The sequence below is a fragment of the Procambarus clarkii genome, chromosome 31, assembly GCF_040958095.1.
Source record: "Procambarus clarkii isolate CNS0578487 chromosome 31, FALCON_Pclarkii_2.0, whole genome shotgun sequence".
Classification (NCBI taxonomy): domain Eukaryota; kingdom Metazoa; phylum Arthropoda; class Malacostraca; order Decapoda; family Cambaridae; genus Procambarus; species Procambarus clarkii.
In genome coordinates, this window is record NC_091180.1 from 14,055,086 (window position 1) to 14,073,479 (window position 18,394).

At 43.2% G+C, this 18,394-nt stretch overlaps 1 protein-coding gene across 2 annotated transcripts in view; it reads right to left on the reverse strand.

The window, feature by feature from the left end:
* Positions 1 to 273: 273 nt before the first annotated feature.
* LOC123758676 (uncharacterized) overlaps positions 274 to 18,394 on the reverse strand; it is a 34,889-nt gene continuing 16,768 nt past the window's right edge. Inside the window, exons 7-10 of one of the 2 annotated variants that reach the window (XR_006772919.2) lie at positions 13,979 to 14,197; positions 6,343 to 6,437; positions 3,967 to 4,198; positions 274 to 3,651 (exon numbers count right to left, since the gene is read on the reverse strand). Coding sequence is in view for 1 of the 2 variants with exons in the window: in XM_045743212.2 (XP_045599168.1) it covers positions 6,348 to 6,437; positions 13,979 to 14,197 (309 nt within the window). In the remaining variant the exon portion in view is untranslated. The remainder of the gene's footprint in view (positions 3,652 to 3,966; positions 4,199 to 6,342; positions 6,438 to 13,978; positions 14,198 to 18,394) is intronic. The other variant, XM_045743212.2, reaches the window with a different exon arrangement.

The window sequence follows — 18,394 nt, forward strand, 5'->3', positions numbered from 1 at the left end:
GAGTGTTTTAACAGGCATACACGATCCTGCTTCACTGAATGTTCAAATCAGTGGGATGCTCTTGCAACCCCAGCACCCATCATAGATCCAACAAATAACAAACAGTCCAGCTGGGACCACCCACTAGTGGAAAAAATAGCTAATGCCATGCTTAGTACTGCAGCATCAGACAAGGAGAAAGTCCCCCCCCCCTCAGAGCTGTGTCTGCCCTCCATGTAGGAGACTTCCTTCCAGTAGTACCCATGTCGGCAATGGCCACACGTCTAGATCCAGAATCCCTTCGTGTAGCAGTGGCCCTCCATCTTGGTGCCCCAATTTATACTGAATACAAGTGTATTTGCAACAGGGTGAAAGCAGACCCATATGGACTGCATGGGTTGCACTGTGGAAAATCCAAGGGCATGCAAGACACAACAAGGTCAATGACATCATCAAGAGGAGTTGTGCCTCAGCTCAGTGCTCATCAGAGAGAACCTTGCATCCTAGGAGGCCAAAACCCAGATGATCCCACACTTTGCCCAGATGGCATCACAATATATCTCTGGAAGAGAGGCAGACAGATGGTGTGGGACTACACGTGTCAGCCCTGGCTGACACCTACAAACACTTCAGTGCTGATCATACAGGTGGGGCAGCCAACCACAGGAAAACATCAAAATCAACTAAGTACAGGCGACTAGAAGGTCAATACACCTTTGTTCCCATAGCGTCTGAGATGCATGGCCCCTAGGGTAGGAGTGCCTTTGGATTCCTCAAAGAATTGAGTTCCAGGCTCATTGACTTCACCAGAGACCCAAGGGCTGCCAGTGTCCTGTTTCAGTGCCCCAATGTGGGGATCCAGAGGGGAAACGCCTGCTGCGTCCTCGGCTCCTCTCCGGAAGCGGAAGAGATCCAAGAGATCCATAACCTTTAAATATCTAATAGAGCACCACAAAAGACAAAAGAAGGGGGTGGTAGGAGAAAAGCACACAAAAACTGTATTGGAGGGGCAACGTGGGGGGTTGGAGTGGGAGAGCCATAGGGTAAGACTGGAGATATGGGAAAAAATAATGGCAGAGTCAACAGGAAAAGAAAGGTACGAGTGGGGAAATTTGCAGGAGGAAGGTTGTAGTGGATGAGCTACGAGGAGAGAGAGACCACCATGGATGAGCCAAAGTGGAGATCTGAGTATAATGCAATCTCCAAACACTGGATTGTACTATTCCAGACCCAATCAGGATTTGAGAGAAATTGCCCCCCTTCTTTGCTATTTACCACCAATTTCCTGTATTTCTTTTTTTTTAGCAAATGATTATAATACATGTTACAGCATATTCGGACACACAAACAATATATAATTATTGTGCACGTATAAATCTAATTATGCACCAAAAAATACCAAAACATGAATTTATCCATTGGCTTTTTCTTAGCACAGGCTGGTCTTGACAATTCAGGTCAGCAAAATACACTTAAAGCGTGTATTACATCACAATGTTTACTACATTTCTGCAGTCACTCTGAACTGACCATGAAGTTCTCCATGCCATTCTTACATAGCTTCAACCTCCCGATATAGGTATCTGAAGTGGGTTCTAGGGGTTCCTCTACTCTTCATGCCCAGCCTGGGGTTGGGTAAATTAAAAGAGAAGCCAGTGGAAATGCGCAAGTAGCAAGAGGTCAGACCAAACAGCCGCACACGCACAAAGAAAAACACAAGGCCAGTATGCATGGCCTAACAGTTGGTGAGAATGTCTAGGAAACACAAGGCCAGTATGCATGGCCTAACAGTTGGTGAGAATGTCTAGGAAACACAAGGCCAGTATGCATGGCCTAACAGTTGGTGAGAATGTCTAGGAAACACAAGGCCAGTATGCATGGCCTAACAGTTGGTGAGAATGTCTAGGAAACACAAGGCCAGTATGCATGGCCTAACAGTTGGTGAGAATGTCTAGGAAAATTCATCACAAAATTCAACATTCTGGCACAGTTCAAGTTTGGTAAAAACAAATTGTTAAATATAATTATTTTGAATAATATTTACAAATTAAAAATGAAGATATAGCAAAAATAAGAACAAGAGTTATAATTTGATGAAAATTGTAACTCAAATTATAAAATGTCACGAATTAACAGTTTGAAGTCCACAGCATCCTCTTCAGAATCTGAATTCTTTCTTGAGAAATCATAATTTTGGAGAGAAATCTGGTGGGCAGATTTTATGTTATTTAGAGGGATCCGTTATATGGAAGTATGGGTTTTGAGAGCATAGTGCGTGTCATAATCAGCAAATGGGATATCACTACTAAGATTCAAACAACCAGATTTTTTTGTTTTGCTTCAGCACAGCATATGTGACGACGATCATTAAGTATCCAACCCCACACACATGAAAATTAAAGTGAATTTGTTTTGGTCTGTCCTGAACCTTTATCAACTTGGATACGACATGAAAAGGGTTCAGGACAGACCGAAACATTAACACTTTTCATCTTTTCATGTGTGTGTGGGTTGGGTATTAATTTTCAGCAACGTTATTGAGACTTTCTGCACATTACCAAACCATGCAAACAATAGATAGGATTAGCAGATGAGGATTTATTGAAGCTTTGTGTGAAGCTTGATTCACTGTTTTCACTCTACAAGGTTGCATATAAATTAGTGATGAGAAAGAGACTGCAAAAGTTTAAGAAAATATAATATCAATAAATAAGTATTTATAAAAAATAAAAAAAATAAAAAATAAGGCATTGAAACCTTTTTACTTTTTTTTTCAGTGATAAAAAATTAATAAAAAATATTTTGGTAGCTTAGGATATACCTCGGCTTAGGATATACCTCAGAGACACGAAAAGCACCGAACTCCATTTCTTTGCGTTCATCACAAGTCGGCAACGCTTGCTGCCCCTCAGGTTACTTCTGTTGCTCAAGTGGCACACACCTTCCTGAACCTTCACATGTATCATTCATTTCTTAATTACTATCTTAGTTCAAGAGGCACAAGTCAAATTGATCAATTGCATGCGTCAACCTAAATACAGGATAGAACAATTTCCATTACATTTAAAAAAATCATAAATAGTTTGAACATCTGCACAATACATATGAATGTTGTTCCAGTTCTATCCACAAGAAACAAAATTACAGTACTATACTGTACCTTTCACATATATTACTGCCAAGCAGATCAAAATATAATTTAATTTGATATCTACAGTACCAACAAAATTTCACATTATAAATATTGCATTTATCCTTTATAGTTCTGTTGTCATACACGATCTGAAGTACCACAGTATAAAATGTTACGACCTGAGGTAGCAATTGAACATGTATGCCATGCTTACAACTCTATCCCATTACAACTGCTAGTGTAAAAATTCCGTTAATGGAAACCAGTGTATCTGGAAGACCAGGTACCGAACAAGATTACCTTAACTAATTGTTCCTCGGCGTTGAAATCTACACAAGTCGACTGCATCTTTCTTCTTGGAGGAAAAAATAGTTGTAAGCCACTCTTCAAGAAAGCCGTGTAGAGATTCCGTCCAAGATAAAAATAGCTCGAGCAGTCCTTGTGCTCCAACCAGTGATGAGCAGCGATGACATACTGACCAAACCAGAGATGAACATCAGTCTCTTAACAAATTGATGTCTGAACCTCGTATCTGGAAGCTGAGAGTACCTGGGCTGTAACACACACTAGGTAATGATGCAAAACTCATCTCTGTTACAACATAAAATACTATCACTTGAGGCAATTTAAAAAAAAAGTACTGATTGTATCTGACAAACCCTAAATGTCAATCTAAATGAAACACTTAAATTACTCATTGTAAGAATTTGACTTAATATTTCTCACTTTTGGGTAGTTAATCAAATTCCTAATACATATACACTGTACAAGGATACGAGACATCCAATAAGTAACCAGCAGAATATTAACTGTATGCATATTTACAAACAAATCAACAATGTTGATATACATACTTTTGCATATCATGAGCATGGGATAATATCCGACTGGCTGATCCAACTCCAACAGACATGTCAGAGGAAAAAATAATAAAACCTTGGTTCCCTTAATAAAAGGGACCAAGGAAATGAGGATTGACGGATTCCAACTAGGAAGTGTCGACAGTGCCGCTCAGCTTGTGACACGACAAAGTGTATGCTGTAACCCTGGCTGCACAAACCAGAGTCAATGATCAAGGGACCCCCTCTGAAAGAAAAAAGGCTTGTTCTAAGCTTAAAACTATGGCTAAGGCTGGTGATGGAGAAAATGGCCAAGATGAATAGAACATAACCTTTTTTTTTTTATCTAGGAAAGAGCACAAGCCTCACTAATACTACTGCCAGGAGCTAAGCCAACAAAAATGCCATCACGAAGAAAGAATCAAAGGAAAGATACAAATGTAAAAGTCCTATCCAATGACTAAGTAGGTTTAGGAGGTGAAAGAATGTCCCAGAGAACTTGAGAAAAGGGAAAGAAGAGACATTCACCTCAAAAGCAAGCAAGAAACTTCAACCCTAAAAGGGCATCAGATAGTGATCCAAACAGTCAACAAAGAAAAGACATGACAGTAGCCATTGAAACAAAGGACATACAATGCAGGAAAAAAAAAGAATGTTTCACAAAAGCACGCCATGCTGTAAAGATTAACAGTCTCTTGAACCATCAAGGAAGGTCGAGGAGAGGTGTTGTCTCGGAAAGGAGTAAAAGGGGGGAATGCAAGAGAATGATTGTACCGAACACACGGGAACAGGAAGGATGACACACCCCACAAAGGTTTCCAGCCTGGACGTAAAGTATTTAGACTGGAAGAGGTAAAGAATTGCCACTTTTTGTTGAGATTGACAAAATTGCCATTTTATCCAGACAAAATACGTCCACTGTCATGGCCCCACAATTAGGAATGGAGACACATAATGGAGTAGCTAATTGTTCAATGTGAGGTAAAAAGATTCACTTGTTCATAGCTGAACATCTCTCATATACAGTGGAAAAAGCCCTGTCCACTCTGGAAATGGGAGGGGCTGTCTACAAGGACGTTCAAAACACCATAGATGTGGACCATACCAAGAATCCAGAAATGAAGAAAAGTCAAAGCTCATGGAAGAGAGATGCGACACAGCACCGTTTGGACTACTGCAAATTTTCTTATTGTAATATACACTTGCAGCAGGACCAGACTGACGACGTGGGCATTTAAAAAAAAAAAAGACAACCAAAGTCCAATAAGACCGTTAACAACCCCAATGATGGAGGGAGAGCATGAACTGAACTCCGAAAAGCCCAAGGAAGAGAGTAGTGGTTCAAAATCCTGCGCAGGAACAACAGGTTCTGCATCGTGTGGCTCAAGAGCCAGCAAAAGCCTTAAAAAATGAATAAGGAAGACCACTCAAGTAAAGGTAAGGGGGTCCAGTAGTTACTTGAGCTTCCGATGGGAAATGTCAGACCTCCCCAACACCACGCAGAGATGCTTGAGCAGACATAAGACCAATCATGGAAGGAGAGGGTGGCTGTGCTGGTGTGTCTGACCAACCCCAACCAAGTTATCAAATGGGATGTCTTTAACTGGCGCTTCTGCTACTTGACGTGGAAGCTGAAGTTTGCCAATTGAGACAAGATCCATGGCTGGGAGACAATGGCAGGATACCCAAATTAACCAGGAGTCGAGGAAGAACAGAACCCGGATTTCCAAGACGACGAAGGCATCATAGAACCACCTGAGCAAGCTCGGTGAAGATCCTGGGCACCAGATTCAAGCCAACAGTCAAGTCTGAAAGTGGCAGCTAAGTTGTATCACTATGAATCCCAGCCAATCTCTGAACTGTGGGTGGTTAGGGATATGCTAAAAAGTGTCCCAAGGAACTAAGCATGTGGAGCAAGTCATGGGATGTTGACCGAACTACACATGTTGCATCATGGACGCCCTGGCGTCTTGTGGTTCCGAGGCCTTGTCATCACACACATTATCATTCAAGTGAACATACAAAATTGGAGGAGCTGTCAGTCTTCAAACATTCGGCCTTAAATGGGGCATCAGAGACAAGACTCAAAATACCCTTTGGATAATTGGAGCACACAGGACCTTCCTTTCCCTCCCTCAATGGTAAAGCAGTATGTATTTAGGCACAGTTGAGAAGCTATAACACACCAAAAAAGTGACCATTTTCAATAAATATATAATCTACAATTAAATTCTAGTTTAAAATTTAAATACCATTTTCTCTAGTTATGCTCTGATAAAGGCAAATGATCTTTACTTTCCTAATAATTTATGACAAATTATTGAAATGTTACCGATAACTCACATTATTAAATTAAAACATTATATAGCAAAATTTGCAATGGAGACTCACCAATTTTAATTTGTAAACACCCCATGCCAGACATATACGCTACCCTCCTCTCCTCTGACCTCAAGAGCATTGCGTCCAGAGCTGGTAAGTTGATACTGAAAAAAATAAAAATAATAAAGCTCATATGATTGATCTTGGGGACATGATATGAAATACAGATTTGAACAGCATAACAAAATATTTAATTAGAACAAATTCATAAAATATCAAATCAATGAAAACATTAAAGAAATATTTATATACAAGAAGAGAATCAGAGTGAAGCTCTCTACAGATAGTGATAATGCAATAATAACAATTAGACGTTGAATGAGCAATGGAAGAACACTCATTCTCCATTGGATAAATTGAGGGATGTATACCATTCCCAACCACAGCAATTCTCATAATATATGTAATTAAATTATATTCACATGAATAATTATCATCACCTCATTTCCCAATTTCATGGGGTGGGGAAGCACATACCTGTAGAAAAACCTTGATTAACCCCTTAACTGCGTTGCCTCCAAACGTGACACCCCCGCAGTGCGCAGAAAATAAATTCTCTGGAAAAAATTCTTTTTTCTTTTTAAAGTGTCAAAAACCCTTCTCTCAATATGGGTATGTAAAAAAAAAGTCGAAATTGTACTTACTTTGGCTGCTATGGGGTCCGGAAGTTGGGGCGTGACGTCATCGTTCCCCGTGCGCCCGTGCCGTAAGCTCTCGGTGGCGGTGGGGCGCTCGGGGCGGGGCGCGCGAGTACCGCGAATATATTTTCGTTCATTTTTTGCGCACCTTTCCAAATACATTTTCATTGTTTTTATGTGCCAATCCAATGTATAATGAACACGTACACTATAATATCGTAGTACAACATCCGTACTATCCGTAGACACTGTGTTACGTGCATGAAACTTGTGTACACATATGCAGCACATATTTACTATGTATCATGCTAATTTGTGTATATATACAATCTATTTACACACTAGACACTGTCACACACTATATACATTCACCATCAACACATTCAGAACACCACGTAGCAGCTGCTTCGTATGGGCCAATAGCAGCTGCCTCGTATGGGCCAATATCAGCCTCGTATGGGCCAATATCAGCTGCCTCGTATGGGCCAATATCAGCTGCCTCGTATGGGCCAATAGCAGCTGCCTCGTATGGGCCAGTAGCAGCTGCCTCGTATGGGCCAACAGCAGCTGCCTCGTATGGGCCAACAGCAGCTGCCTCGTATGGGCCAACAGCAGTTGCCTCGTATGGGCCAACAGCAGCTGCCTCGTATGGGCCAACAGCAGCTGCCTCGTATGGGCCAACAGCAGCTGCCTCGTATGGGCCAATAGCAGCTGCCTCGTATGGGCCAATAGCAGCTGCCTCGTATGGGCCAACAGCAGCTGCCTCGTATGGGCCAACAGCAGCTGCCTCGTATGGGCCAACAGAAGCTGCCTCGTATGGGCCAACAGCAGCTGCCTCGTATGGGCCAACAGCAGCTGCCTCGTATGGGCCAATAGCAGCTGCCCCGTATGGGCCAATAGCAGCTGCCCCGTATGGGCCAATAGCAGCTGCCCCGTATGGGCCAATAGCAGCTGCCGCGTATGGGCCAATAGCAGCTGCCTCGTATGGGCCAATAGCAGCTGCCTCGTATGGGCCAATAGCAGCTGCCTCGTATGGGCCAGTAGCAGCTGCCTCGTATGGGCCAGTAGCAGCTGCCTCGTATGGGCCAACAGCAGCTGCCTCGTATGGGCCAACAGCAGCTGCCTCGTATGGGCCAACAGCAGCTGCCTCGTATGGGCCAACAGCAGCTGCCTCGTATGGGCCAACAGCAGCTGCCTCGTATGGGCCAACAGCAGCTGCCTCGTATGGGCCAATAGCAGCTGCCTCGTATGGGCCAATAGCAGCTGCCTCGTATGGGCCAACAGCAGCTGCCTCGTATGGGCCAACAGCAGCTGCCTCGTATGGGCCAACAGCAGCTGCCTCGTATGGGCCAACAGCAGCTGCCTCGTATGGGCCAACAGCAGCTGCCTCGTATGGGCCAATAGCAGCTGCCCCGTATGGGCCAATAGCAGCTGCCCCGTATGGGCCAATAGCAGCTGCCCCGTATGGGCCAATAGCAGCTGCCGCGTATGGGCCAATAGCAGCTGCCTCGTATGGGCCAATAGCAGCTGCCTCGTATGGGCCAACAGCAGCTGCCTCGTATGGGCCAACAGCAGCTGCCTCGTATGGGCCAATAGCAGCTGCTTCGTATGGGCCAATAGCAGCTGCCTCGTATGGGCCAATAGCAGCTGCCTCATATGGGCCAATAGCAGCTGCCTCGTATGGGCCAACAGCAGCTGCCTCATATGGGCCAACAGCAGCTGCCTCGTATGGGCCAATAGGAGCATTTGGCCATGAACACATTCAGAACACCTCGAGTGAGAGCAGCCACACCCAGCCAGTCTCCCTCACTCCAACATCTTACTCGCCAACATTGCTCCTCCCATCATATTGTTATAGTTCTTATTACACATGTTCTATATACCTATCTACATGTTTTATTTACCAGAACTATGCAAGTAAGCCGGTATTGTGTCCAAACAGTACAGTGGCCACCATACACTGCATGAAAAATCACACAGCAGCCAGCAGACGACGCTACGATTACGTCACCTCCCTCACCAAAATAGCTCCTCTCAACATTCTCCTGTTGCTGTTCTTACACTATATACACACACTATATATACCCATGTACATATGTGTTGCCCATAGCGAACCACTAACCTAGTATGGTGAGCAAAACAAGAGTGGCAGCCACACACACAATGAGGCTACCTCAATTCTCGCCCTCCCTCCCTCATCAAAATTCCTCCTTCCACAATACTACGCACAACGCTAATTATAACCACAATCCTGCTATTATCACAATCCTGGTCACTAATTCCTGTAAATGAATAATTGACCACGTTTATTTTGAAAAGGAGCCTAAGAAATCATTTGAAGATTCCTAGATGAACGAAATAATGCTGTGGTGCTGTGGCTAGCGCTGTGAACATCGTGAACAGCATTGAATCACTGATATTTGAACATTGTACCCAGTCATTATCACACTCATTCTCTAATATAACACTATCATAGCTAAATAATACAAGTTATATATATATTTTGACATTATTAGGCGATGCTGTGGTCACATGCTGAACAGCAGTGCTGTGCGCTCATGCTGCGAGCGCCAGCCTTGGTTGTTCACACACTACTGAGGCTCCCACACCCGGGAATGTGAACCACGATTTTTTTTAAAGATGGCGTCTGTTTACAAGAGCCCTGAGGAAGCTGATGTGAACCCCATGTAGCCGCGGGAGTTTTGAATGGAACGTGAAAAATACAAATACCCGGAGGCGCGTTGCGCAAACCAGACGTGAGCCTGCAGGCGCGTTGCGCAGTTTAAGGGTTAAATGTAATGAAACGCCAGTTTCTGGGCAAGCCCCAGAGGCTCAACGAAGCTATATACCGAGACAGTTCCCATCTATTAGGTCGCATCACCCGTGGAGTTCTATAGGCCAACTGGGGACCAAAGCCAGAACCTGGCCCCCCATCAAAGAGGCGCAGGTAACGGTGACATTTCGACACCTCACCGGGAAAGGCAACAAAAAAGTCAGCAAGTGAAATCAAACCACTGCTGGATTCAAGAGAGCCTGAAGCCTCAAAATCCACCCAAAGAACTCCGCAATTAGGTAAACAAACGTTCCAATTCTCTCGAAACTACCATGCCCCTCATTCCCTCCTTCACCCCCCAATTATTTGGGGAGAAGGGGCAATAGCTCACAGCCTTCCTGGGTATGAGCTGTCATATCTATAGCAAATGTAAACACCCATCCAATGACCTGAATCAGGTAACCACTGGGGTTCACCCAGAAATTGGCGATTCATTACATTCAATTTTGGTTTTCTGGGAGGGGGGTGGGAAGCCCCCTTTGTGGCTTCCTGAAGCTACTACACACAATACCACTGAACTACCCACAGAGATCACAGAAGATTTCGAACGAGGATTTTACAACATGCTCATACACTCAGCCCCAGGTCTTGGCTCGTGGAATTAAGTGTTCATAAAGAAATATAAAGCAACTGTAGCACCGAGTGCTCGGTGTAATATTGAGGAAGAGCCTGGATACAGGGAAGATATCAGGAATACTTAAATCAGCAGATATAGCTCCACTACACAAGGGTGATAGTAAAGCTTTGGCAAAAAACTATACACAGTTTGCACTAACATCACAAATAATTAAAGTTTTTGAGAGTGAATAGAAATCACATCTCCAGTTTTATGGAAACCAATGAACTTCACAACCCAGGACAACATGGATTTCGAGCGGAAAGATCCTGTTTATCAGTTACTCAATTACTATGACAAAATCACAGAAGCATTGGTAAAAAAAGAAAATACAGACATTGTATACACAGATTTTGCAAAGGAATTCGACAAGTGTTGACCATAAAGTGAAAGCCCATAAAATTAGATCAATGGGAACAATGGATAAAGTGGGGTGTTGGATTTTCAACTTTGTCAAACAGAATGCAAAGAGTAACAGTCAATCAAATAGGATCAAATCCAAGTGCAGTGAAGAACTCTGTACCACGGCACAATCCCTACACCACTGCTCTTTCTCATTCTTATCTCAGATATAGACAAAAATACTAGTTACAGCTTTGTGTCATCCTTTGCAGATCATACAAAAATCAGCATGAAAAATTCCTCTGAAATACCACAAGCTGATTTGCCATTTATTTATATACACAGTACAAGAGTTCTTACATTCTTGTAAAACCACTAGCAAGCATAGCATTATGGGCATGTACTTGATCCTAATTTTCCCTGGAATACGACCTACCAAATTGTTTAAACAACCAGGTACCCATTCACTGCTGGGTGAACAAAGGCACAGAGTTAAGGATTGGTGCCTAGTCAATTCTCCCCCAGGCAAAATTGCTCGCGAAGTGCGGGTGTTTTACCACTGTGCCACGGGAACCTGCTATAGATATTATTTGATATTAATAAAGTCTTCGATTGGGCAATGGAAAATAACATGATGTTTAATGGTGATACGTTTCAAGTACTTAGGTATAATGGAAATGAGGAACTGACACAAAACATGGGGTACAGGATACAATCAGACCTACTCATAGAAGGAAAGCAATCTGTAAAAGATCTGGGAATTATGATGTCTGACGACCTGACATTTAGTAAACATAATCGAGCAAAAACCCAGTATAGCAAGTAACCAGGAAAATGATAGGACGGATTATGAGAATGTTCAAATCCAGGGATTCTATAAACATGCTAATACTATTTAAATCACTGGTGCTGTCCTGTCCTCAGTACTGCTAAGTACTCACTCCTCTCTTTCAGAGTAGGAAAGATTTCTGCATATCAAAGCTCTCAAAATGTACTCACTGGAAAGGAGACGAGAAAAGTATCAAATAATACATACTGTATATGGAAGATACTGGAAGGCCAGGTCCTAAATTTGCACAGTAGAATAACACATACTGGAGCAAAAGATACGGAAGGAAATGCAGAATAGAACCAGTGAGCAGAAGAGGTGCCACATGCATAGAGCACTCCCTGAACATCAGAGGTCCACAGAGGACCTCTGATCACACTCCCCTGGTAGGACTCCAACCTGGCCAAGTCCTAGAGCAACAGCTAGACCGGGGTTAAGAGGTACAGAAATCCCCAACCTTGACCAGTCCAGCAGAAAGGCATTTACTTCGAGCCTCATGATCGGAAAATAGTGTAACACAATAAATGTGTTTTGTTTAATATTGTACATAAAACGAGAGTTCAGTCACACAGGATATTGGTAGTGCCAGGTTGTCAGCCTTATAATTAATCTAGAGTCATGTCTTTCAGGTGTTAATTGTAACAGGTTGCCTTCGGGTCTGGTTGTGTGAAGTGACCTTGCTTTCTGCTATGCTGTTAATTGCAGATGGGTGTGTTGTATTTCCATCAGACAACCCACTGACTAGGTGGTAGGTAGATAGCCAGAGGCTATCTGGAAGGCAGAGCTTAGCTCCCAGTCCCCCCATATATACCTGTGGCACTATACATTTGAGACACTGAGCAGGATAGCAATAGATAGATTGCTTGTCGAGAGGTTCCCGCTGCCACACTAGGCCTGTCCCAGGCCAGGTAGGGACTCTTGTCTGTCAGCTGTAGTCCCATTCCCCCTTCTCTATCAACTTAGTCTAAGAGACTTTGGTGAGTGAACTTGTAAGGTGACGTATCTTGTGATTTCAACTTAGGTGTTGTGATTTTCAGGGGCAGTCAGTCATAGTGCTTTCAATTTCTGGTGTGGTGACTTCTGAATAAATTTGAACATCACGTGATAATGTTGAATTATGATAACTAGTACAGTATATGATTTGAGGATATAATAGTAAATACATAATTGATTAATTTACTTTTTAAATTGCCTTTAATTGTGATCCCTAGATCTTGTATAAGGAAAGCCAAGAGTGGAGAGGAGTCTGAAATGTTGTCTTAAAGATATTTGTCTACATGATTTCCATGCTTAGAGATGTTACATGATAACATCAGATAATACTGTTGTACAGACAAGTTCCATTCCTTGCCTTATATATAATTAACTTGAATGGATGGTGGCAGCCACTTCCTAACTTTCTACGACTCTACTATTTTCTACTTCTCCTTGATCTCATTCTCTGACTCTCATTCTACACTTTCCCTTTCCTCTGACCAGTCTTCCTCACTACTTCCTTACTTCTCTCTACCTCCCTCACCCTTTTTGTTCTTCGTCCTTTTTCTTTTAATTTTCTGATCCGTTACAACAGAGCCATGTACAAAGGAAGGCACACATTCCATGCCGACGCAAAGAGGTCCACCTCCAAACACCCCTCAGTCTCACAAATCCACAGGAAGGTGACAGCATTGATGGGCCATGATGTGGAAATGGGAAAGACCATCCGTGAGGACGTTGGACACTCACTAGACGTGAACAGCACAAAGAGTCAAGCTCCTAGAACAAGCAAGAGTGCCGCTCAAAGCATCCAGCTCCAAATGGCAAGGAACCGAGGCCAATTTGGAGTATTTGTCCCTTTACCATATTCCGTATTTTGTCCTTGTCCCTTTACTACATTCCTTATTTTGTCCTTGTCCTTTTACCACATTCCTTATTTTGTCCTTGTCCCTTTACCACATTCCTTATTTTGTCCTTGTCCCTTTACCACATTCCTTATTTTGTCCTTGTCCCTTTACCACATTCCTTATTTTGTCCTTGTCCCTTTACACATTCCTTATTTTGTTCTTAGCCCATTACCACATTCCATATATTGTTCACTCACTCTCAGCTTAGCATATCCATCTTCCCAAAGTTCTCTCCTTTCTTATCATTAGATTCCTTCAAATATGCTCTCTTAACTATCAACCCTCAAATAATCTGAAATAAATCATTAGAACCAGCCATTAACAACTTCCAACGCCCACTAGCAACACGATTATTTTTGGATGCCACTGCCCCAATCCGAATAAAATCAAGACATAAAAAGACACAGCAGAAGGCACATTGGCCAATGCAAGGTATTCTTATTTATATCCACCTAAACTCATGTATATATCCTGATCAATTTTTTTTTTTTTTAGAACACCTACCTCTTCATCAGTCGTGACCAAGGTAGCATGGCTTCCATGGGGCGAGGACGCCACCTGTTCTTGCGTCATCATGCGAGGAATGATATTTAGATTGATGGGTTGATGGGTGTTATCATCCATAATAATAACCTCGGGACTCAGAGTGGTTGTCGTGCCACCAGGAGATACGGGGCCAGTAGTTATTGTCGCTATGCTCCCCGATACCGGAACCGTTACATGCTGCAAATAAAATCATTATTATTGACACCATTCTAATGAATAAATTTGTCAGGATAAAGCTTTATCGGTCGCAAAAGAGAGAAAAGGTCGCCAGAATTCAAGAAATCCTTACATATATTCCAACTCCCACGATGATTTTTGGCACTGCCTGCCTGTTACACCTAGCTAAATAATTAGAAAACCAAAATTTCAAATATTGTTTTCTTATAGAAATATATACAGTGGTACCTTCATTTACGATTCTAATCCGTTCCGAGAGACATGTTGAACACCAAAAAATCATAAACCAAAACGAATTTTCCCATAAGAAATAATGTAAACTGAATTAATCCATTCCAAACCCCCAAAATACCAGCGTTGAATGTAATTAAATGCCGTTTTCTGGGTGAGACCCAGAGGCTCCCCGGAGCTATACCAGGCTGATGTGAATGTATTAGACTGTGGCAACAGTCAATCGATGGAGTTCTAGGCCTACCAGGGACCAGCGCCAGAACCTGGCCCCCCTCGGAGAAGCACGAGGAGCAATGGCCTATAGACACCCCCGTGTATTCTACAGGCATACCTCAGAATACGAGTTTAATCCGTTCCTGGAGACGCCTCGCATTCCGAAAACTCGCATTCCGAAGTTAATTTCCCCATAAGAAATAAAGGGAAATGAATTAATCCGTTCCTGACTACCCCAAAAACCCCACATCAAACTAAATTTTTATACCTAATTTACCTAATTCATCTAAATAAACCTACAAAACTATGTTCCAGTTATTACTTACCTTGCTGTCGAGTGCTGTAGGCGTATGGAAGATGGTGAGGAGGGGGGAGGAGGAGAGGAGTTACTGTTTGGAAGGGGAGTCCCCTTCCATAATCACATCAGGCAGTGAGGACCTTTCTGGTGTGCTCTCCCTGGGACGTTTTACCTGAGTGCCACTAGGTCCTGGTTGAGGCTCCTCACTGCTCGATTTCCTCACCACAAATCTGTCCATGGAAGCTTGCTTTTCCCTTCTTCGCAAGCTGTCTCTGTAGTAAGGCATCACATTGTCATTGAAAAGATTAAGACAACGGCCTACTACAGCTTTCTCTGGGTGAGTCTGTTCAATAGTTGTTTGAATCTCTTCCCACATCTGACACACCTTCTTAATTACTGCAGAAGGGACATTCGCTGGTGCTGTTGCCACCTCCTCCTCCACTGCAGAATCATTCGCTGCTGCGTTGGCTTGCTGTTCCTGTTGAAGGGCTAGGAGTTCTTCGGTGGTCAGTTCTTCGTTGTGTTCTTCCACCAGCTCCTCCACATCATCACCATCCAATTCCAAGCCCATTTGCTGGCCTAGACTAACAATTTCCTCAACAATAGGCGCATCATTTATAGGCTCAAACCCCTCAAAGTCTAGTTCTCTCACACCTTCAGGCCACAATTTTCTCCAGCCAGAGATCAGGGTTCTTTGAGTCACTTCTTGCCAGGCTTTGTCAACGAGTTTTAAAGCACTACAAATGTTAAAATGCTCTCTCCAGAACTCTTTGAGGGTGAGGTTTGTGGCTTCAGTCACTTCAAAACATTTCCGGAAAAGTGCCCTTTCATACAGTTTCTTAAAATTCGCTATGATTTTCTGGTCCATAGGCTGAATTAGAGGAGTGGTGTTAGGAGGAAGGAATTTAACTGTGAGGAATTTATTGTATCTAGGCAACAAATCATCTTCCAAGCCTGGAGGATGAGCAGGAGCATTGTCAAGGAGAAGCACGGCTTTGAGTGGCAATTGTTTCTCCTGCAGATATTTTTCTATGGCAGGGCACAGCACTTCATTCACCCACTCCGAAAAAATAAACCTAGTCACCCATGCTTTTTTATTAGACTTCCACATCACACACAAATGGGTTTTCTGCACATTATACTGTTTGAAAACCCTTGGATTTTCAGAATGATACACTAGCAAGGGTTTAATTTTCAAATCGCCACTCGCATTTCCACACAGCACAAGCGTAAACCTATCTTTTATAGGCTTGTGTCCAGGCAAGGATTTTTCCTCCTTGTTAATGTATGTCCTCTTAGGCATTCTTTTCCAAAACAGTCCTGTTTCGTCACAATTAAACACTTGTTGCGGTAGGTATCCCTCAGCCTCTGCAAACTCTTTAAATTCGTCAATAAATCGTCCAGCGGCTGGTTTGTCTGAGCTGGCTGCCTCCCCATGCCTTGTAACACTATGGATACCACTTCTCTTTCTAAATTTGTCAAACCAGCCCCTGCTTGCCTTAAACTCTTTCTTATCTGCATCACTCGTTGCAGGGGTCTTCTTTAGAAGGTCTTCGTGCAACACCCTGGCTTTCTCACAAATAATGGCCTCCGAAACACTATCACCCCTCAACTCCTTGTCGTGTATCCAAATTAATAACAACTTTTCCACTTCTTCAAGTATTTGTGGTCTTTGTGCCGTTAATGTTCTTACTCCTTTTGCCACTTTAGCACCCATAATCTTATTTTTCTTCTTAAGTATAGTGCATATTGTTGATGTGGCTTTGTTGTACTGCCTACAAAGTTCAACAACACGTGTACCATTCTCATGCTTCCGAATGATCTCCTCTATTGTCATCCTCACATGAGCTTTCTGGCCTTTATCCTTACCACTGGCTTTCTTGGGACCCATGGTGAGATATATAATAACAAATTGTATAGACAAATCACCAAAAATCCAACAAAACACTGAAAATCCGCGAGAAGAATTGATGTGGGGGTAGTCACTGAGCGCGAGACAATGGTAAACTGAGGGGCAGAGGGGCGACGATCGCCGAACCACCACGCGCTAGGTCGGCCTGTACGCGTATCAACAAACTCGCGTCCCGAAGTAACCCTCGCCTTCCGAGACAAATTTTTGGAATAAATACTGCTCGTCTTCCGAAAACCTCGCATACAGGGACACTCGCATTCCGAGGTACCACTGTATATCTATAAACTACACGATATAGTCTATAAAGCAGTCTATATCTGTCATCTACCAGGTCAGGCACCCAGAAAGGTTGGAAACCCAAAGAAAACTACAGCTGGTGAAATATTGTTAACCGAAAGGTGAAAGAGTAAAAAGAAAACAAGTAAACAAGCATGACATCAACACAGCTGTTGTGCCGCTGTCTGCGCAACTCCCCCTTCCCTGGGTTGGGGATAAAGGGGGGGGGGTGTCCCAGACTTTTCACGCCAGCTACCCAATCCCAGTTCAGAGGCTGAATATCAAAAACACGAAAAAAACACCGACCGGGAGGGAGGGTTACCGGGGAGCCTGCGGGTCTCGCCCAGAAAATGGCGTTTCATTACATTCAATGCTGGTTTTCTGTGGAGAGCCCCTCCAGCTCCCTGGAGCTACTTAACCAAAGATAAAGAAAAAGAAGAACTTACCCTGAAGGCAGCTGCCACTCGCACCTCAACTCGAAGTCAAGACAACTGGCTGCAACCTGCGACCCAAGGCTACATATGCCCGAGAAGGTCCTAGAGCATTAACAAGGTATCGTGCGGCCAGGACCCTATTTTAAGTCCTTGACAGGACTTAAAATCAAGACAACTGGCAAAACCGATGACTCTGCGGATGACCTGGGAGACCCGAACCCTGGAACATGATGATGTTATGCTCGTTTGCTAATTTTCGTTTGGGGAGTTCTGCTCACTCGTTTGGCCTTCGGTAGCAATATTTTCACCAGAATAGGGGTTTGTTTTAGAGCGCCTATCTTTCTGGGTGCCAGACCCGGTCAATGGCAGACATAGAATGCTCCCAACCACACTGGAGTTTCTATAGACAATTGCTCCTCGTGCCTCTCTGAGGGGGCCAGGTTGTGGCTCGTGGTCCCAGGTAGGCAAGAACTCTATGCACTTTGACTGATGCCAGAAAGCTAATAGATACATATCAGCCTGGATAGCTCCGGGGAGCCGACGGGGCTCCCCCCAGAAAAATTAATAAAATTTGTGAACACTTGATTTTCGGAGCACAGCCATAATGTCACAATAAATGTGGTGCATTACAGTGGTTAATCACACAGAAACTTTAATACTGTACATTGAAATGGGTCTGGCCCCAACTATTATTGCGTATTCAAGTACCACTGCACCACCTTTACGTGCATTTGTGAGCTGTAATGCTGATTCACCATTATCAAGACCTCTGCATATTACAATGTGACCAAAAATAACAAAATAATTTAAAAAAAAATTCAAAATTTCTTATA